The sequence below is a fragment of the Fukomys damarensis genome, unplaced genomic scaffold, assembly GCF_012274545.1.
Source record: "Fukomys damarensis isolate Sample0158 unplaced genomic scaffold, DMR_v1.0_HiC HiC_scaffold_19, whole genome shotgun sequence".
NCBI lineage: Eukaryota > Metazoa > Chordata > Mammalia > Rodentia > Bathyergidae > Fukomys > Fukomys damarensis.
Window position 1 is genome coordinate 39,990,616 of NW_022900931.1, and position 22,171 is coordinate 40,012,786.

Consider the following 22,171-nt stretch of genomic DNA (forward strand, 5'->3'; position numbering starts at 1 on the left):
TCCTGCGCACCGCCCGCATGCCGCGCGAGTGCTGGTTCCTGCCCACCGCGCTGCTGTGCGCCTACGGCTTCTTCGCCAGCCTGCGGCCGTCCGAGCCCTTCCTGACGCCCTACCTGCTGGGGCCGAGAAAGAACCTGACCGAGCGGCAGGTGATCGGGCGGGCGGGCGGCAACTGCGGAGTTCTGGGGCTCTGCGGGGACTGGTCCAGCGGTTCCTGCAACGGGTAGGGGGCGATGTTTTGGTAGAAAGTGAAAACAGCACGCTGTACTTCGGAGGAGAGGGAGGTTCCATAAATACTCACGGCCTGAAAGTCGGTAACCTCTGCTTTTCTGCCAGGGTCTTCTCTCCACGTGCCACACTCCCTGCCTTCCTGTCCTCCTTTTCTTGACCTTTTACTGGGTGCGTGTGCTCCGCCAAAGGAGGACAGGGCCGGACAGGAATCTCTGTGTTCATGTGCCTTCATTCTTAAGTAGGTGAGGTTGTAGACAAGGATATGCTGCTCCTCCCTCCTGAGCCCAGTCTCCTGTGATAAATGACAAGGATATCGCGTAATTGGGTCCTGGTTAAAGTTGTTCTTTTGTATGTATTGTTATTGCACATGTTTTAGCTTTGCTTCTCAACTACAAAGTAAAGGTTCTGTTCCTGCTGTGATGCTCGGGGGTAATTGAAAGCATGTAGTCCATGATCGAGAACTTCTTGCTGATTGATTTACTCGAGATAAGGGTTTGTAAGTACTTCTGAAGGGCATAATGCTTTAGATATTTGTTTAACTCTTGAAGTACATAGTTAATTCCAGCACTTGCTTTCTTCAGACCAAAGACTTCATATGAATGGACAAGCAAATTAAACCCACAGCACTACGACAAGGCCCAAATTAGACAGATTTACTAAGCCTTTCCTTGCATATCACAAAGGTGAGAGCTTGGGTCTGATATTCTTTGCCCTGCTCTCAGCTGAACGAGCACAGGTTAACTGTACCTTTTTTTCCTACTCCCCCTTTACCTCTCACCCTGCCTCCCTGCCCCAGTTGCTATAAAATAACTCCTCCCGTTTAAACCATGTTCTTCCTGGTTTTGTTAGTATTCAGTCACCTCGGTTGAGTAGCAAGCAAGTCAGTATCCCAGCATAACAGGCTCGAGTAAGAGTTGGCACTACTACTACAGTCGTTTGCAGACTGGCAGGATATAATTGCTCCCTCCAGTTTGTTGCTGCAGTGTGCCTTCATTTCCAAGGGCATTTGAGAGGGAATTGAGAGTCGTTTTGATTGCTGGATTCATTTGTTGAATTGTCTGTTTCACTGTAGCAACGTTTACCCAAACCTCAGACCATCTGTTTCTCTGTCTTACTGATCATTACACAAGGGACTGCTAATAGTTATCATCTATTTGAATTTTGGTACTTGTTACAACGAAAGATAAAGGGGCAAGATTGAATTCTTGTGAATGGAATTATTTTACAAGAAAAAATTACCTCACTGATAGGAGAACGTTTGGTTCTGAAGATTCCAAACAACCACTGAATCTGAGATGTGGCCACTGAGGCAGAAATGCTACTGCTTGGGAGCAAGGTGACAAAGAGGTATATGAACTGTCGCGTGATCTGCACAGTTTGTGTACCTTGCCACTCGGAAAAGCACATGGAGGAGAAACATGCTGCTCCTGTTATTTGAAAGCAGATCGGTTGTCTCCTACCCTGGGGTTGTGTGCCCTGACTGGAGGGTTGCTGTGTATGGTTGTCATGTGCTCTCTTATCAGAAAGCTTTCTAGGGTGGGTGAAATACATTCAGCGGGCTTGGAAATAAAGCAGGGGGCCAGGCCCGGTAAATATTTGTTGATCATGTAACAAAAATAAAAATATGCATGTTATTGCAAATTAAGTGAGGGGGAAAAGGGGTTTGAAGAGAAATCAAGTAGGTTGGGGCCTAAGTAGTGTTATTTGCTTTTGAGATCCTTGAAATCCTGGGTGATTCGTTGATTGTACACAGTAGGGCTCTACTTGTCCTGTGGAAAACCCTAGATTTCTTTTGAGTAACTAATTTGGAGGGCTTGCTTTCAGCAGTGGGCAGTTAAATAAAATATATTACATGATTTTTTAGCAAAGCAAATACCAAGTCATATTCAGCGACATTGATGTTTGCAGTTTCCCCAGAAGGGCCAAACTGGATCATTTTAAATAGAGCTATTGTTACCCAAGTGAGAAAGACAGTTTCCTCCATATTTCCACTCTCCAAGAATTTCTTTCTCAGGTTTTAGGAAAAGTATTATCTTTAAAAGTTAACTCTTTCTAAGTTTTAACCAGGTAAAAATCTGACTGTATTCTAATTGTTGAAACCAAACTTTTAATAATGCTGTTTGATACTTCACCACTTTTATTTTTTTCCACATTCTGCTTGATAGACAGAGCCTTACAGAGTTTGATTTTTATCTCCTTGGTAGTGTTCTCCCCTTCCCACTTTGCATTCTCATTCATATTAATCTTGTAATCCCAAATCCGGCATAGGTACAAGCTCTAACCTATTGTCCTGTACTTAGAGATGTGCTGCCTAGAATTTTCCATATATTTCTGTTGACATCTTTCTGCTAGCCTCTTTCTTGTTTTTCAAGATCTACCTCAAAGAATGAACCCCATATTTCCAGTTTCTGCTGTAAATATCGTGTATGTATACTCCTTACTAGGTTCAGAACTCCTGGAGAGCTGGAGCTTCATTTTACTCTTTTTTGTTAACTCTGTACAGGTTGAGAACAGTGTTGCGCAAATAAAAGTTTAACTGAAACTTTCTAAAATAAAGCCTTAAGTCTGAATTAGAGGTTAAAATTGAACATTGTTTTCCTTGATATTTTATATCTCAGAAGAAAACACAAACTTTAATCCAAAGAGTTGTAAAAGATACTTTGAATAAAATAAAATCAGTTCCCTTTGATCACATGGCAGGTTTTATCTGAGGTGAGATGGTAGGTCTGGACAATGTCTAGTAAATGTCTGGACAGTGTTCAGGTCTAAAAAATGTAATATGAACGTTTTTTTCTGGTAGGAAGTTACCCTTCCAGATTCAAACTGTCTATCAAAGGAGGTGTTTTCCAGTGTAATCTCTTAGCTTTGAGGAGACCTCTTTTGAAGACACAGGAGCAAGCTCTGGAGATGATATGGTCCTTATCTCTTGACAGATGCCCTATAAAAGCACCTCCACACAGCTTGAGAAAGCTAGCACAGAAATCAGAAGTAACCTTGAAACATACTAGATCAGTAACAGCGTTCTGATGGAAGAAACAGGCGTTTCGTTGTGGTAGATTCAGAATGTCAGATTCTGAGTATTAGTTCAGATCCTTCCTCTGCCAACTGTTGTTATGGTAACTTTGGCTAATTTACTTAATCTTTCTCTAAGGCCAAGTGTCCTTCATTGTAAAATAGAGATGGTAAAAGCATTACTTTTTAGGACTGTTGTTGGGTTAAATGGAGGTAAATTAGGTAAAGTGCTTAGCATGGTATGTAGTACATCCATAAAGAGTTTCTACTATGATACTGATGACAGTGGAGGAACATTTACCTTGGGTCGACATCCCGTACAGGATAAAGTAACTGGGCTCTCAATGAGAGCAGGTTAAAGAGAACCCGTCTGGACTCCACTGAAACCCCATCCTAATACTCCCTTCATTTTCCAGTTGACATTGCAAGGCTGGCAGTGTTACTTCCCCTCATCTTCATGATCTGACGTGTGGTTTTGTATTAAGGATAGACTTGGACTGGTGAATACTAGATACTTTCAATAGATATTAAAGGATAGCATTTATAGAATGAAAATTTGGCAGTTAATCTAAATTTAGTGTTACTGAAAGTTGAATAACCTCTCTAGGCAGAGACAGTATTACTGGAATGAATAATCAAAGTCCTGAAACAGAAGAAAATAGGATGTTGAAAAGAGCAGTAGAGCAAATTTTTTAAGTGTTTCATTTAATTTTTTATTAACAGTAATGATACATATTTATGCAGGGTGGTATTTCAGCACTTGCATACAGCATGCACTACTCGGATCAGGAGAATTAGCATCCCCCTCGCAGTCATTTCATTATTTGGAGCTTTGGAGCTCCTCCCTTACAGTTATTCTTAAAATATATCATAGGTCGCTGCGAGCTGCAGTCATCACTGTGCTGTGCACACCAGAACTTATGTCTTCTGTCTTAACTGTGGTTTTGTGCCCATTTTCCAGTCTCTCTTTTCTCTCACTCTCTCTCCCACCCTGTAGCAATCACTCGCTTATACATTCATATTATCTTTTTAGTTCTCATATGTGAGAAAGAATACGTAGTATTTATCTTTCAGTGCCTGGCTTCTTTCGTGTAACATAATTTTCTGCTATTCCATCCATTTTGCTGCAGATGATAGGACTTCTTATGGATGAATAATCCTCCATCAGGTATATAAACCACATTTTATTTCTAAATTAATTTTATTGGCACTCTTGATATACATAATGGTCACATTCATCATAGAGAGTTTGTACCTGTACTTAATGTAGCTTGATTCTTCTTTTTTTGTGCATTCCTTTCCCTTCCCTTCAACCCTTCTTCCCCTTCTTACTTATAAGAGCTTTGCTTGCTTTTTTCTTTCTATGATTTGTTTTTCTTTCCCTTCCCACCTCCCTTGTTCCCCTTCCCATTTGCACGTAGTCTTCCTCCTTCCTAATATCTGTCATCCATTTGGGGCCTTATTTACCCTTTCCATTTCTCACGTAAGAGAAAGTGCGATATTTAAATGTGTATCTGATTTCACTTAAAAGTATGTTCTCAAGGTACAACCATTTACCTAAAAATGCCTCAAGTGTAGCATTCTTCATGACAGAGTAGTACGCCATTGTATATAAAAACCACGCTTTCTTTAGCCATTCATCTGTTGATGGGCATCTGGGTTGTTTCCAAGATGTAACTATTATAAATTGTGTTAGTATAAATATGATACCACATTTTTAGTAGAGAACTTTTTTTTTTTCTTTTTGGTTCCAGGGATCAAACTCACGACCTTGCGCTTGCGAGGCAGGCAGCAGCACCACTGACCTAAATTCCCAGCCCAGTAGAAAACATTTTTAAAGGTCTGTTGGCCAGTAGCTTTGTGGCGCTGTGTTGGGTAAAACATGTTGGGGAACATTTGAAGGTTAATAAACGTCCTAAGTCAAACAGCAGGCAGTTTCGAATTTTAGAAAACTGGAGAGAGTGGTATCGGGAGTGGGAAGTTGTTAATTGGAACACAGTTGTGAAAAGTGTGCACACCTTCCATCTCGAGGTTACCTTTACCCACAGTGGTGTACTTTCTAGTGCAGGGTGTGTTCTGCTGTGGTCCCACCAGCCGTAGACACTTTGTTCTTCACTTGCTAACATTTGCACACTTTGGAATAAGAGTCATTTCTGCAGTTCTCCATTCTTCTTTCATGCATGCATTCAGATGCACCAGTCTCCTGACCAAGTGGTTGTTAGGGAACTGATCATGTTAAAGTATGCTGTGACGCCGCCTCACAGGCTGCATTCTCCTGGTACATCTTGGCTCCTAAAATGACCTCATGCCCTTATCTCTGGTTTCCCTCCCCCCAAGGCCACAGTGGTTCAGGAAAGTTGAAACCTGTGTCTGCAAGACTGGGCCCATAAAAGCAATCTGGCCTGTGATAGGTTAAAAGTAACTCACTCCTCATAGATAAGCAATAGCCCACCCCAAAACTGATAAAAGGACCTTCCTTTCTTTGTTCTTCTCTCTCCTTCTGCTTCTTCTTCCTCCTCTCTCTCTGCTCTCTTTCTCTGTTTCTCTCTCTCTCTCTGCTCTTTCTCTCTGCTCTCTCTCTCTCCTCCCACCCCTTGAATAAAATCTCTCCAGTCGGACCTCTCGGGGTGTGTGTGTGTGTGTGTGTGTGTGTGTGTGTGTGTGTGGCTTAGTTGTTGAGCATCACTATTCCCTTTCAGTGGTGGATGCTGATTTGCAAGCCCAAATTAACCAAAATTCATGAAAGCAAGGCCATTACATAGGTCACATGTGATTCAGGGCCAGTCATAAATCAAGTCTGGAATATATTTCAGGAAATGGGGGATATGTTTTACTTTTATAGTTATGCTCAGTACTGGCAAGAGATTTTATAACATGTTTATTGTTTTTCTAAAATCTTTAAAAAATAGCTCATTTCACAGTTGGGTGACTTGAGATACATGTGACAGTAAATAGAAAATTACTCTCAGACTCAGCGTCAAAGCCTAGCACTGGATTGCTGTCTTGCAGAGTATTCTAGTTTCTTACGAAGACTCCGTCCCAAAAAGCAATGAGAAGTTGAAGCTAGTGGTCTGGACTTTGAATTGATCATTTAAAAACTGACTTATTTAGGCTCTTGCTAGACAGTGGATTCAGTGTAAAAAGAAAGAAACATCACCTCCGGTGATTGCTGTTGAAGGATGGGAATGATAGCCCACAATTGTTGATTCATGTTACCACAGGGGCCTTTCCATTCAGCTGTATTCCTCCAGTTTGTGAATACAACAGATTCTCTCATTTAATCCTTGCAGCAAACCACCCTGTCCAGATAGGTTTTACCCATCTTTACTGATAGTGGAGAGGAAAGAAGCTTAACTACATTGATTTACAACAATTCAACTTAGCGACATTTCAACTTTAGGGCAGAACAAAGGCAATACACATTCAGTAGAAGTTATACTCCAAATTTTGAATGTTTATCTATTTCCTGGGCGAGCCACGACCCCAGCTAGCCATTTAATCCCGGGGAAATAAGGCATTCTACTGTGTACTGCATTGCTAATCTATGATATGTGATAGGTTATGGGTGTTAAATATATTTTTCACTTATATATTTTCACCTTACTTCAGTGCATCAAGAATTGCCCATCATAAGTTAAAGAGCATCTGCAATCACACAGCAAGTAATAACTGAAATTCTTTTTGAGTTGAAGCTTCTTTTTAAAATTGTTTCTGTTCTTTCCCAATTTAAAAATTCACACTAGAAAGAAAATAGTAAGTTCTGGTATACTTATTACCATATACAGAAGAGTAATTATCACTAACATTGTATCATAAGTCAAATAGAAGAAAAAACATTGTTCTCATCACAAAGAAATGAAAAATGTCTGAGACGATGGATAAACTAAATGTTCTGAGCTGATCAGTTACACAGTGTATACATGTACCATACCATATACCACACCCCATAAATGTATAGTTATCTGTCGATTAAAAATAAAATTTAAAAAGAAAAAAACCCTTTTCTTTCATATTACAAATAAGTTAAAAGGTCATAAAAATTGCCTGTCATTCAGAGGAAATAATTCTGCCACTGTTAGGATAGATTTGCCTTCTTTACCTATGCCTCTGTTGTCCCCCTTCCCCCCCAAAAAAAAATGTAACTTAAAATCAGAAAAACTTAACTAAACAGTAGGATTGAGACTCCCTGTCCTGTGCCTAGAAGTAAGAACTGACAGTGATTGAATTTCGAAAGCATTGCTTGTCCTGTGTCTTCTATGCTGTTAAATTGTACAGACAGATGTCAGGTCTGTCCTTTTAACCTTGTAAGGCAGTGGTTTTCAACCCTGGCTCCTGTTGAAATCTGGGAGGTTTTAAAAACTTGGCATGGTGTCCCAATTTTGTAAAACTCCTTGGGAGATGTTGTGAACCAGTCTGATGAGTTAACTGGGGACACTGGCACATAAAAGGCTATCAAGAGAACCTTAAATATTATCCTGGAAATAACATCTGCTTCCACAAAATCTTTCTGGATAAAGAAGTCTTTGAGCCAAGCCCAGATGAATGGGGAGGCTTTTGTTAGGAAAAACCAGATGGACTGGAGATGGGGAAGGGTGTTCATATAATCAATCAGCTGAACTGTTACTATTGAGGTTTCATTGGTTGAGAGATCTTGAAAGTGTTAGTATATTGTTTTCTAAGAATAAGTTCTTTATAAGTAGTCAAGTCTTTTGATCATTAATGGGTTTTTATTTTCTTTTTGCCAGGTTTTCAATGAAATTTATCCAGTATGGACTTACTCTTACCTGGTGCTGCTGTTTCCTGTGTTCCTCGCCACAGACTACCTCCGTTATAAACCTGTTGTTCTGCTGCAGGGACTCAGCCTTATTGTTACGTGGTTCATGCTGCTCTACGCCCAGGGACTGCTGGCCATTCAGTTCCTGGAATTCTTCTATGGCATCGCCACAGCCACTGAAATTGCCTATTATTCTTACATCTACAGCGTCGTAGACCTGGGCATGTACCAGAAGGTCACAAGTTACTGTCGAAGCGCCACATTAGTGGGCTTCACAGTGGGCTCTGTCCTAGGACAAATCCTTGTCTCGGTGGCAGGATGGTCCCTGTTCAGCCTGAATGTCGTCTCTCTCACCTGTGTTTCTGTGGCTTTTGCTGTGGCCTGGTTTCTGCCTATGCCACAGAAGAGCCTCTTCTTTCACCACGTTCCTTCACCCTGCCAGGGAGTAAATGGCATCAAGGTACAAAATGGCAGCATTGTTACTGACACATCTGCTTCTGACCACCTTCCTGGCTGGGAGGACATTGAGTCAAAGATCCCTTTAAATCTGGAGGAGCCTCCCGTGGAGGAACCAGTAAGCTCAACCTGAAAGTTTTTGGAATTAGTTTTGGGGGGTGACTAATGGTGGTAAAACAGACAGGAAACCCCTTCTTACTAGATCTTGTATTCATCTGGATTCAGGTTTTATTCTGGCTTGATTTGTTGGCTCATTCATTCATTCAAAGTAAAATTGATTTAGGGACAACAAACTTATTTCCCCTAACGTGCTTGAAAGGCAGACTCATAGCGTTATGTATTCATTTCGGCAGTGTCTGGAATTTCAGAGGCTGTGTCTCCTTCATTATTCTGTCTCCACTGCTTGGTGTACATAGAAAGTACTCAAATTTTTTTGCTAGTAGCTGCGTGTGGCAATATATACACCTGTAATTCCAGCACTCAGGAGGCTGAGGCAGAAGGATCACCATGAGTTCATGAGGTATATAGTGAGTTCAAGGCCAGGCTGAACTGTATAGTGAAACCCTGTCTCAAAAAAAAAACAAAAAAATCAAATTTTTTGCTAAATGAGTAGATGAAAATGTTTCAACAGATAAATCTTTCATCTGTACAGAAGAGAATCATAAGAGAAAAATTAAGCTGATAATGGAGTGAATATTAAAGGTGTATTGTAGAGCTGCCTCTCGGAACAGAGTAGAATGGCATTAAAACTTCGTACCTTCCTTCTTCAGGGTCAGGAAGATGAATTGCCTCCGCAGTCATTCTCCTTTTTTCATTATTGTTTTTAATAGGATTTTCTGTTTGTTTTTCCCCTGCTACTTTATAAGCTCTGAAGGGCAAAGCTTATTATTCCAAGCACACTGAATCAGTTTGAGTTTTTCTGAAACACATTTGGAAATCAGCCTATAACATTCATGCTTGGCCTGTGGGCTTCATCAGATGCAGTACCAAGCTCCATGGGTTTTGTGGGCTCGGGGAGAATGAAGACCGACTGTGAGCAGAGTTGATGCTGTCTGCCTGGAGTTAGCCCAGGGGTTAACTCAACCCTCTAGTCCTCAGTGAGAACTACTCTCTTGCCAACTCCCATCCTTCACTGTAGGTTACTGGTTGAAATTTAGGTTATTGTTCCAAGCAGTCTGTTTGACACTCATGACCCTCACTCTTCACTACCAGAGCACCTGTGGGTGGAATCAGTCAACGTGACCAGGGACTGAGTATCGGTGAAATATTGATTCCATCATAGTTTGCTAGGTGACATTGGAAGGTCCAAAAGGGGTGCTTGGAAGAGGGAATAAATAGAATGGTTTGATAAATCTCTTACAGTAGAAAAATGTGGGTTTTTTTTTTTTGTTTCAAATGTGTTACAATGGCTTTGACTAAAACTACTATGTACATATATGTGATATATATATGAGTGAAACATTTAAAATACTAACACTAAGCATAGTTTTAAAGATTCTTATAGACCATTGAGTTTCAAACTTTAATTTTTATATGAGGTCACCGCCTACTAAATCAATTTTATTATCCACTGATCATCTGCAGTGATCCTCGGTGTAAAAAACTATCTCTTAGACCAATTTGAAATTTATCATTTAGAGATATACAAAATAGCAGTTTTTTACATACTGCAAAATTATAAAGTGTTAGTTAGAAATGACAGGTTATAGAACATCTGAGCATCTTAGAAAGGGTTAGGCCTCGTCCAGATAAGAATTGGGAGCTGGGCATGGTGGCTCATGCCTGTAATCCCAGCACTCGGGAGGCTGAGGCAGGAGGATCACTGTGAGTTCGAGACCAGCCTGGCTGCATAGTGAGTTCAGGGCAGTCTCAACCACATAGTGAGACTCTATCTCAGAAAAAAAAACAAAAACAAAACAGGTAAAAATTGGGGTCAGACAGTAGCAATTTATGCAGAATTGCACAAGTAGTAGTCCCAAACATATTTTAAGAGCATATATGAAATCCTCTTCTCACCATACTTTGCTCTGTAAGATCTTTCACTCGGATGGCAACATGGCCAGAACCATCCAGTTGCTGTGGTGTAGGCAGAAATGTGTTTCAAGTCAGTCCCATGATGTCCTGGGCTCAGCTGCTGCTAATTTAGCAAGCGGGTGTTGCTGCTTGGTACCTGGACTCACTGACCCTGAAATACTGCTGTTTTTGGCAAGCTCAAAGGAAAGTCAAATATGGATATTGGAGATCACAGCCATTTTGAAGTGATAAAATCCATAATTAAGTCATAAGTACAGTTGTGGTCATTACTGAAAAATGGATAGGTAGGTGAGTGGTTTAATCTGGATTTTATAGAAAGGGAAAATGAAGTCGTAGGAGGCAAAGGGATAATCCTGTCCACAAGTGGCCTTCGATTACTTTAAGTTCTTTTCAGAGAAGGCCTGTTCCTTTGGAGCAGAGGTTGCTGACACTACAGGAAGAAGAACAACCAGAGATTTTCTTTCACAGTTAGAACGAGACTCACACTGGGCTTCTATCTGGACCTGACATATTTTGAGTTCTTCATTAAAAATGATTCAGGGTGCTGGGGGCGAAGCTCAGTACTAGAACACTTAGCTAGAGTATATGAGCTTGAGGTTTGAGCCTCAGCGTGACACACCAAGACTCAGATTAAACACGTTAGCATGGGGACTGGTGTGCCATTAATCCTTAATAGATGCTCTCTTCATGTGGCCAGGCTTTTATTTGTAGACTGAACTGAGCACCTTTTAGTAAGCCTCTTTTGTGTATGCATTTTTGAATTCTAGAAAACAATGAGATCAGCACAATTAGTACTGCTACTCTGGAATTTAATAATGTCATTTCTAGCAACAAAGTATAATGTTTTAAAGAAGTAAAGTCAAGTCCCAGTTAGAAAACTTACTGGGCAATTTATTTAATTCTGTGCAGTTAGTTTCCTTATTCATATATCTATTGTTCTGAGGATTAAATGAGACAGTATAAAGCTTTCAAATGAGTACATAGTAAGTTCTTCATACATTGTAATTGGTGCTATTAATATTATTATTAGATATGAATAATCAAGAACAGCTCTGTACCTTTACTGTAGCTTATCATTTATAAGGTTGTAAAGAGTAGTCTTTTCACTCCCCTTAAGGCTAACTATAAATTTGCTAGTGAGTTTATGTTTTACTTATGTGAAATAAGTGAAAATAGTTTATATAAGGAAAAAGGAAATTGGGTCTGCACACTAATTGCTCTCTGCACAATTACCATCATGGGGTTTGCTGTTCTATTCCCTTTGCTGCATAGGAACCCAAGCCAGACCGTCTCCTTGGGTTGAAGGTGCTGTGGAATGACTTCCTGATATGCTACTCCTCCCGTCCCCTGCTCTGCTGGTCCGTGTGGTGGGCCCTTTCCACCTGCGGCTATTTCCAAGTCATCAACTACATCCAGGGCCTTTGGGAGACGGTGATGCCTTCTCGCCATGCTGCTGTCTACAATGGTGGGGTGGAGGCCGTTTCGACCTTACTGGGTAAGTGAATTAGGTGCCAGCCAGGAGCAACTCTCCCCTCCCAAACCCAGAGCAGCTCCAAAGACTAATTTATTCTTTTAAGCTCTGATTTTATAATTTAGGAGAACTTGGAAGTACTTGAGTGATGGAGGACGTTGACTGGCAAACTGGAATTATTTTATGTTTTGGAGAAACCTAACAATTTTCAAAATTGTTTTCTTTGCTTGTCCAAGTCTCTCTTACCTATGCATTTTTGCATGATTTTGTCACTCCATGTGAAATTTGAAGTAGTAATATGTTATAGTTTTTAACAGTAATAACTAATACCCGTTGAGTGTCAGATGTAGTAGACGTTATCATGAGACAAGTGCAGTTATTATTGCCATTTTTTTTAATAAATAGAAACTTTGGGCAGGTAGGTTAATAATCTACCTAATGTCATGTAGATGGAAAGTTATGAAATCAAGATTAGAACTTGGGCAGGGTAGCTTCAGAGCCTGTGTCCGTGACATCATACCTTACTGTCCCTTTCTGATTTGTTGCCCTGCCTCATAATAAAACCCTATTGGATGGTTTTATAGTATATCTGTCTGGCACTCAGCACTCCATATATTTTAACTCTAATCATTTTATCAAAGGGTAGAGAAGCCCTAGATTGCTCTTAGGTCTGAGGAGAGATGACTCACCCTGCCAGGTTGCCCAGCTAGAAACAGTGGTTCTCTTTCACTCCTGCCTTGCATCAGCCCCGCAGTCTTTTCCTTAGCAATACACCTGGGTCTCTGTCCACCTTTTCCTTCTCATTACCACTTGCCCTAGAGTTCGGCCTCCCACCGTCTCTCAGTGGCTCCATATGACTTATTTTGTCAAAAACAAATTTTTCAAGTTTCAAGGTCCACCATAATCTTGAGCTATCCAATTTAGAAGTTTACATATTTAAAATTTTAATCATAACAATTTTTTAAATTTATTGAAATAATAGTATCTCTTTAGTAAAATACCTAGATCACTTGTTTTGTTTTGTTTTGTAGGTGCTATCGCTGTGTTTGCGATTGGTTACGTAAAAATATCCTGGTCAACTTGGGGAGAGACAACGTTATCCCTGTGCTCTCTCCTGATTGCTGCTGCGGTGTATGTCATGGACACTGTGGGTAACATTTGGGCGTGCTATACATCCTATGTCATCTTCAGAATCATCTACATGTTACTCATCACAATAGCAACGTATGTATTTTGGCTCGAAGAAACATTAGAAGTTGTGACAGGACACATTTACTAATTTCTATACCAACCAAGAAATTAAAATGTCTGGGTGAAAGACGCAAATGGGAGGAGGCATTTTATTGTATGGTTATTATCAGTGTTTCTCTTCTGGAAGCTTTTAGACAAAGTTGACCTGTTCCCTTGTTGGTACATTACTGTTGCTGTCAGATGTTTGCATGAGATTTATGTTTGGCAACAATTTTTCCCCCTTGGTTAGGAAAAAAGTTGCCAGTACAAAGAAGGGACTGTACGTCACATTTAGAGTAAAAATTGTAACTATCTAACAAGCATTCTTCTTTTACTTTTTTCAAAAAGGTTTCAGATTGCTGCAAACCTCAGCATGGAACGCTATGCCCTGGTGTTTGGTGTAAATACCTTCATTGCCCTGGCACTGCAGACTGTGCTCACTCTGATTGTAGTGGATGCCAGTGGCCTTGGTTTAGATATCACCACTCAAGTAAGTTCTCTCCCTGGGCCCTAAAGATAGCCTGATGTGGTCAGCATAAAAGAAATGCGGTGTGATTAATAAAAAGAAATGCACAGCTGGGTGTGGGTCAGCACCTGTAATCCCAGCTGCTTGCGAGGCCAAGCAGGAGAGTCACAGGTTTACTGCCCGGGTCCTTACACATGCTAGGCAAGTGTTCTGCCACTGAGCGATAGCCCAGTCATCTTTGATCTATGCCTGGAATACTGTATCTCATGTTTGAGATGCCCTGTTTCATCTCACAGCTTAGTCTTCTCCCTTTACTTACAGCACCCCTCACCTGAATAGCAACATAATGACTTGCTATTGACAAATAACATCATGACTCTTAACACATGACCTACTGTAGAAATGGTGGGTCTAAGCCGTGGATTTTGCGACCTCTTCAGACATTAACTGCCATAACAGGCTTCCCACAGAAGTGTATCCAGGTTTGAAAGAACCTGAGATTTAAGGCTACATTCTTACTTGAACCTTTGAACCAATTTATAAGTATTATAAATATGTGAGTTCTAATTCTTTTAAGAAGTAGTAAATGATGAAGTTACTGGTAAACTATCATCACATTTTTAAAAATTGTCTTAGGAAAGATTTTTATTTTTTTAAAAAATGGCAATCCTATAATGGAATACAGTTGGCCTCTACTGCCCTCTTCTGGGAAAGACTAGAAGTTCTGATCTTCAGAAGATGGCTTAGTGTACCCACCTACTAGTTTAAGGATGTAGACTGTGACTCATTTAGAACAATAAAAAACAATGTTTATAGCATTAGCATTGTGCTCATAAACATTTACATGAATGATCTCATCGACTCCTCCCAGCAACCCTGTGAGGTGTGAATTGTTACAAAGTCTGTGTTGTAAAATGAAGCAGTTGAGATCAGAAATTAAGTATCACAGCAAGATCACAGAGCTAGTAAGGAATTAAGTCAGTCAGATTTTAGTGCTACCATGCTGGATTGCTGCTTTGTATCTTCAGTCCTTGGTGCACAGTATGTGCATGGAGCGTTTTTTGGCTTTTTTCTTAGACAAGGTCTTCCTTTGTTGCCCGGGCTGGTCTGTGTTGCCCTGGGCTCAAGCAGTTCTCCTGCCTCAGCCTTTGGAGATGGTGGAACTACAGGCCTGCCACACCACGTCTGGTGCAATGTTTTTTGAAGTATGTCTAAGAAACTGAGTTTTCTTTAATTACCTAGAGTATATTCTAATTGACTGTTCTATCACTACTTCTCTGCCTCTTAGTTCCTGATCTACGCCAGTTATTTTGCACTCATTGCTATGATTTTCCTGATTGGTGGTGTGGTCAGTGTTGTGAAGAAATATAGGAAGAAGGAAGATCCAGAGTCAAGTTCTCAAGCAACTACTTCATAAGACCCTGAAGAGCTGCTTCTTAGAGAAAAAAACTCTGCACAGCAACTGCCTGGATGTATTTAATATTTTTAAGGTTCAGACAAATATTTATGAATGTGCATTTCATGGCTTCAAAGCAGCTGCTCAACGAATCCCTTGCATTCCTGGGGTATCATGATACTCTCTGAGACATGCCAGAAGTGAAGTTTCTTTCATGGATTATTTATGAGAGCTAATTCAAGGATGACTTGTTTCAGATTCACTAGTGAACTTGATTTTGAAAGCCAAGCAAAATGTACCAATAAACTCAATTAAAAAAAAAAAAAAGAAAAGAAAACCAAGTAATCATGAGCAATCAAGCAGCACACAGTGTGGTATACCTGATGAATGAGCGAGTTTGATGTTTTGTAGGTCACATGTGTCTATATCCACTTGGCCAGACTCTTGGCCTGGTGGGACCAGGGCTTCACAGAGGCTGTAGAAATATGATAGAAATATGCTCTATCAGCACCTGCATCTGTTGACCTTCATCCTGATTTCTGTGTTACTCATGCATTTGTTTCTACAGATGAATGCTGTTCCTGTGACTGACAGTATTTGCTGTGATCTAATGTCTGTTCTATAAGGAGTATGTGTCATTTCTAATTTTAAGTTATTTTTAGAAAATTTGTTGTATGAATGTTCTTGGTCCCCATCTTTACCATTATGTATTGTGTAAACTTTCTGTAGAAGTACATTTTTGCATAATTCATATGCTTCCCAGAGAAGCTCACTTAGTAAGAAAAGAAGGCACATTTTAAAGCCTGCTTATAATCCAAATGAAGAGACCTAACCAGAAAACTTAGGTTTGCTTGTCTATAATACTTCGGTATGAAGGACTGTTACTTCTATGAAAAATCATACATGGGCTACAGATACAACTATCCCATTTTGTATTTGTATTCCCTTTTATTTCCAAAATGAAATGAAAATGCCTTTTTCTTTAAAATAATCTCATTCCCATTTGTAGCTTTTATATTATTTTAATTTTCTTATTCAAGATAAAGATGTGAGTAGGAGTTGGATTATTCCAAAGCCTTTTTCATAAACTGAGCCTCTTTCTAATTATTTCAGTGGGGTCTCTGATTCCTCTAATTTTGAATCTTAAATCTGCTCTTGTTTCTAAGGATGGATCATCTTGAATATTTGCTTAATTAAAAGTTGCTGGCACGGGCCAGGGATTTAGCTCAATGGTTCTGCCACCTACCTGGTGAGCTCAAGGACCTGAGTTCAATCACCAGTACAAAAAACAAGTTGCTAGCAAATCCATTTCCACATTAACTTGAAAAAAATACTGTTCTATATGCATTTATTCTGCGATCAGTCTACCAAGGGATTGCTAATATTTGTGAGACGTGAAAACTATTTCAGAGCCAACTTTGTGGCCTTATTGTAAAAAGTATGTAGGTAGGTGCTTTTAACTGGGGTGTTGACTTTTTTTAGAATGACACCTAAACAATGGTAATAATAGTGTCAAGATTGCAAATTGACATATTCATTTGGTTTAATCAGGGATCCTAGAAGCAAAATAGGTGATAATAAGACTAGGTCATTCCCATTCATTTTCCTTAATAGTTAAGGGAAAGGAAGGGAACACTAGCTGAGGAAAGGAAGAAGTATGTCATAAAAATAGCAACCTCTAATTTTATATTGTCTCCTTTTTGCTGCTTTCTTTTTGCTCTGTAAAAAATTGTCCACAAAGAAGCAGAAAGATCATGATTAAGGAATTTTATTTAATTTTTGAAAAAATAAAATGGTCTATGGTACAAATAGTTCACATTACCAAAGGAATATTTCCCTGTGGTACCCAGCCACAGGCTTGACCTTTTTAAGACAAAAGTATGTTGCCATCTTGGTGTATGGCCATAGAATGCTGAATCCAATGTGCTAGTTGTACTATATGCAGTTTTGCAAAGTAGTGAAAATAATTTATTGTATTTTTACTCAATTCTGTATAGATTATAAAATTGTTTTATTAAATATTTACAGTATATTTCCATTTTAATCAAAATTATTTTAAATGTATCATGATTCAGTAGCTTTACTTATTTAAATGTTTTCCTAATTTTTCCTCAAAGTTTGTATGAAAACTTCCCCTCAAACAGCTTTTAACTTTTAGTCATCCTATTAATTCTTTCTGACTTTACTTTGGGTTCCTTCTCCTTACTTCTGTTGTTACCTTCTTTTTTCCTAGCACTGCATTGCACTGTTGACATTTCTTAGTCTTCCATCTTGGTACCTCTCATACCTCTCTTTAGAAACTGAAAAGACCACCACTCCCTTTAATGTTAACTGAATTTTTTAAATAAAGAAGATTAAAGCAAGGGCTGAAAGTACTATCTTGTTTTGAAGCTCCATGCCCTCTTTATTTTATCCCCAAATACTCTTATACCCAGTGAAGTATCTTCTCGCCATCAGGTGAGAATCATTTTACATTATGTCCCAAATCAATCTTTTTGTCATTAGTGCTTTTTATTATTTTGTTTTAGTAGTAGTGTTTTTTAATATCTCATTCCAAAACCTACTTAAGCAAGACATTTCATTGGTTATCACCAAAGACCTGGAAATTTTTCATGCAAAAAGGAAATTTCAACACAGTTTCCTACCCTCTAGTTCCATGTCCTGTGCCTTAACTACCTTTCGGATTATAAGCCTTCTGAGCAGAGACCATATCTTATATTTGTCATCTGTTGCAAAACACATTCTTGTGCTCTATGAGTATTGAATTATATAAATGGTATTTGATGGACTTTGCCAACCTGCCAGTGCAATTGCTAAATGCCCATCATTTTTTTAAAGTACATCATGAAACATTAAAATGTCTATTGATCTCATGGTACACTGGTATTGTGTTTGATAAAAAGAAATGATGTCTATTTGTTTAACTTACAACATCTCCACTGTATTTAATATTTTACATTTGTACTTTGGGAAGGGCATTTGTGAACATTTTTAATTCTTCAAAGAGATCCTGTATTATTTTCTTTAATTTTCTTTGTAATGCTGTGAAAAGAGATTTCAAATTAATCAGTGTGCTGTTCAAAGTTGTGATGTTAGGAAAGCCATCCCATTGAGTTTCAGTTTCTTCATCCATAAAGGAGATACCTCACAGAATTGTAAGTACTGAGGAAGAGTTAACCCCTTGCTCTCCTTTTATAGTTAATTTGGAGCTATTGATTTAAAAATTGCCCTCTTGAAAGGAACTCTGAATGTTTCAATCAAAATCAAAATCATCAAGGCTTTTAATACGGTCCCCTTATTTTTAAGTAATATTTCAGAGTATGTCCAGGTACTCAAGATGAAAAGGTCATGGTTCCCATCCAGAACTTAACGTGTTTGGAGAAGCTAAGTAGAAAGGATAAGCAAGAGACACATTTTCCATACAAAATAACAGCTCAGTAAAAAGGGTTGGATCAGGGAAAGAACAAGGACACTACAGAAATCAAGAATGGCTTCCTGAAGGAGGTGGCATTTAAATTGGCCATGCAGAATGGGAGGATTTTAACACCTGAAAAGGGGATCTGTGTAATGAAGAAAGGGACATTAAGGAAGGGTGAGAAGGTCATAGAGCATGGTGGATATATAAGTTCACAGCAATGTTGAAAAGGTAGTTTGAAGTAATAACCTCAATAAGGTTTATTAGCAACAGAGATGGAGCATGATGATTATCTTCAAGAAATCTAGTATGGTAGTAATGGATAAGATGCATTTTATGGAACGGTACCATCTAAAATTGCTAAGTTGCCACTGTAATTGGCTAGGTGTAGGCTGAGGGCTTCTATGACTTACAGCAACAGCATCTGAAACAGAAAACAAACCAAACTGTGACGGGTCCCGTTCCAGTTTGCTAAATGAACGCTTCAGAATGTGTGTGCATATTTGGAAGGGTGACTTAGAAAGTAACCTGCCACAGATCACAGGCGAAGTGCTGGAGATTCTCTCCTGCTCGGCCACCTGAGGGTAGCTTCCGGCCGCCCCTAACAGGTGTGCAGGGATGGGGACCCCCCCCCCTCAGGCCCAACACGGGGCAGGAACAGCCAGCAGATAAGAATCCTGCGGGGCTGTTCCCCAGTGGGCGACAAGTGGTAGACAGGTGGGAAGGCTCGGGAGCTGAAGTGGAGTAAGGTGAGAGGAAGCTGCGCAAGGTTGAAAGAAGAAGCCACAGCTGATCTCACGCTCCTGGCCAATGGCTGGAGACCGGAAGCAGGCCCACAGGCCCTTCCCGTTGCCCGCCCTGCGCCTGTGCATTAGCTTCCTGCCCCCACTCCCCGCAGCTGCGCCTGCGCGTTATTCTCTCCGTGTGTGTGCGGGGGGCGGGGGGTACCTGGTGCACTAGGGCATCCTCCCTCCCTCCTGGAGAAGCGGTTCCCTACGCCTGAGGAGAAATCGGATTTGGGGAACCTGTTTACCAAACCTGGAATCTATGCTGGAATTGGTCGCTAGATACTTGTGACTGTTTAATAATTAAAATGTGACTGACAGAATTGAAAATAAATAAACCATAGCTACAAGCAAGTTTCAGTCAGTCTTAAAACACAAAGGAACTAACACAGGATATGTAGAAGTACAACTCTGTTCAGACAAACTAAACTGTATTGCTTAAGTGTCTGTACATGGGGATAAGAGTATAAAACAAAGGAAAGATTATCAAAACTGACGTATCTACTTCTAGGGAAATGCAAAGTGTTTAAAACAAAAGGGGTTCACTGACCTCTGTAATACTTGGATTGTTGACTGGTAATAGAATACGTGTATATGCTATACAATCCTTCATTATATTGTACATTTATGTCATTTTTCAATTTTTTTCTGATTTCTGACTTCACATTAGAACCACTTTAGCCAGGCATGGTGGTGCACACTGGTAACCCAAGCACTCTGGGAGGCTGAAGCAGGAGGATAGCAAGTTTGGTGAGCTATTCAGTCACTTAGCAAGACCTTGCCTCGAAATAAAAATTAAGGGCTAAGGATGTAATGCAGTGCGCAAAGCCCTGGGTTCAATCCCCAGTATGGGGGGGCTTAATTGGCTAGGTTAGCCAGGCACAGTGGTGCATGCCTATAATCCCAGCACTAGGAGGGTGAGATCAAGGCTAGCTTGAACTACATAGCAAAACTCTATCCCAAAAACAAACAAACAAATAAATACAAGGCTGGGTTAAACACCAGATTAAGCATATGAAATTTAAGAAATTAACAATATAGCAATAAGACAAGGAGATTAAAAATGCAAAAGGTTAAGATACGTGGGTTATGGGATGAATGGCATTATAGCATAGCCTCAAAAGGAATAGAATAAAGGAAAGGCAAAATTCTCTAATTAGATGGGAATTATGTAAAACTGATGAAAAACATGAATCTATAGATTTAGAAATCATAGTATATCCCAAACAGGAAAACTAAAGAAATGTACACCTAGACACACAGTAGTAAAACTGCAATTAAGTTAGGACTGTAAGCAGCTCCCTTCCTCTGGGTTCTTGTTCTGAGGGCAACAAAGACTGATGCTGACTGCACATGTCAAGCAATGGGGACAGGTACCATGTATGGTTTATTAGAAAGAAAAAGGAAAGCTCCCACTTGTTGGGAGGGGTTCCAAAAGCAGGATACTGTGGATGTTTAAGTCCAAGGATTTGCACAGTATTTGGCACAAGAAAAGGTGTAGGAGTATAAACAGGAAACAGGTAAGCAGTTACTGCTATTGTTGTCAGGTTTTTGATGTCTGGAAAGGGGGGTGTGTTGTGTCTTTGTTTTTTGCATTCCAGCCCTTTGAGATTTTTTCCTAGTTTACTGAGGGACCTCTCCTTTGTGCTCTATTTTGCTGAGGCTTACATCAGCTCCTCTAGGTCCTAGCCTTTACTCAGTTAGTTTACTCAACTTACTCAGGCCCTCTTACCCTAATTCTGCTTATCTTTCCCTCTTATCTCCTGGTCTCGGGACCAATGGTATCATAAAAACAGCCAGAAAGAAAAGACTGATCATATACAAAATACATTACCTAACAGCCAATTTCTCAAGAGCAACAGTGGGAGCCAGAAGACAATGTAATGAGCTCTTCAAATTACTGAGAGAAGACAACCACCCAAGATAAATATTCATATTAATTTAAATAAATATTAGCTTTAATAAGTAATGATTCATTTTGTGGTTTGTATTAAAATATTCACAAGGAGTGTATGAATTAGGCTTCTGAGAGCTTCTTAAGATGTAGCAGTAATGCAATCTGGCTTTGTGAGGGGTTCCACAGTGCTATAGCCTGTAGGTGCCCAGGCTCCTGTGCTTGTCACCACAAATCACTGCCAAGAAACTTGAAAGGAATTCAAGTTAGCTAAAGTGAGCATGAAAAGGGAGCTTTAGAGGACATTGGCAAGCTTCCTAACCATGTCCTGAACAACTGGAAACCAAGCTAAAAAATGAGTGAGACAAATCTGCCAAAGAATGGTAAAAGAAAATGAGGAGCAAAAGACAAATGGATTGGAAAGGGCTATTCCTAAAATGCCCTTTTATGCATAAAGGGAAGAAACTAAAACTGAAGAGTTCAGTCTTTTAAGTATGATCTATATGATTTATGGAGTCAGTGGTTCCTCTATCTTCCTTATTACAATCCAGTAAAATATTTTTATCATCCATTTTGTAAATAAAAGTTCTTTAATTGCTCTGAAAACACATTTTTAAAAGATGAAGATTGGTAGCTGGCTGGGCTGTACCGAGGTGAGTGCAGGAGTACTGGGAGGATCATGTGCTGGGTTTCCTGTCAACTTCCTACTCCTGGGAACAATCCATACCATACCAGGTCTCCCGACATGGGCCCTATGCACACCACAGGCCCTCACACTGGAGAAGCCCAATGGACCAAGGTGTGGTGCTATAGTATGTTCGATGGGATTCATGGCATCTGATCTTTGTAAGATGATCTCTATGGCAAGGCTTGAAAAGCACAAGAGTGTGTTCTTGTATTGTAGGAATTCACCCTGTTTCCCACTGGAGTTACTGAAAAGTGAAGGACTTCAGTATTTGGAGAGACTCTGCATGAGAAGGAACTCCCTCACAACCTTGGTACCTTCA

At 39.8% G+C, this 22,171-nt stretch overlaps 1 protein-coding gene across 2 annotated transcripts; it reads left to right on the forward strand.

The window, feature by feature from the left end:
- The first annotated feature begins 6 nt into the window (after positions 1–6).
- Positions 7–16,739, forward strand: Slc19a2 (solute carrier family 19 member 2). 2 transcript variants are annotated; one of them, XM_010633983.2, is made up of 6 exons: positions 7–149; positions 7,989–8,477; positions 11,780–12,002; positions 13,010–13,202; positions 13,557–13,698; positions 14,963–16,739. In XM_010633983.2, exons 1-6 carry the CDS (start codon positions 18–20, stop codon positions 15,089–15,091), a joined length of 1,308 nt encoding a protein of 435 aa, XP_010632285.1. In that variant the 5' UTR covers positions 7–17; the 3' UTR covers positions 15,092–16,739. The 2 variants fall into 2 exon arrangements, with proteins under 2 accessions (XP_010632285.1, XP_033621558.1); XM_033765667.1 differs by lacking the exons at positions 13,557–13,698; positions 14,963–16,739 and having other exon boundaries at positions 7,989–8,591; positions 13,010–13,528.
- The last annotated feature ends 5,432 nt before the right edge of the window (positions 16,740–22,171 follow it).

Excerpts from the sequence above, each read along its gene's own strand:
- Slc19a2 (XM_010633983.2), top strand. The coding sequence starts at position 18 with ATGCCGCGCGAGTGCTGGTTCCTGCCCACCGCGCTGCTGTGCGCCTAC. Across the intron at positions 150-7,988 it reads AGAACCTGACCGAGCGGCAG|GTTTTCAATGAAATTTATCC; the intron begins GTGATCGGGCGG and ends TCTTTTTGCCAG. Across the intron at positions 12,003-13,009 it reads GGCCGTTTCGACCTTACTGG|GTGCTATCGCTGTGTTTGCG; the intron begins GTAAGTGAATTA and ends TTTGTTTTGTAG.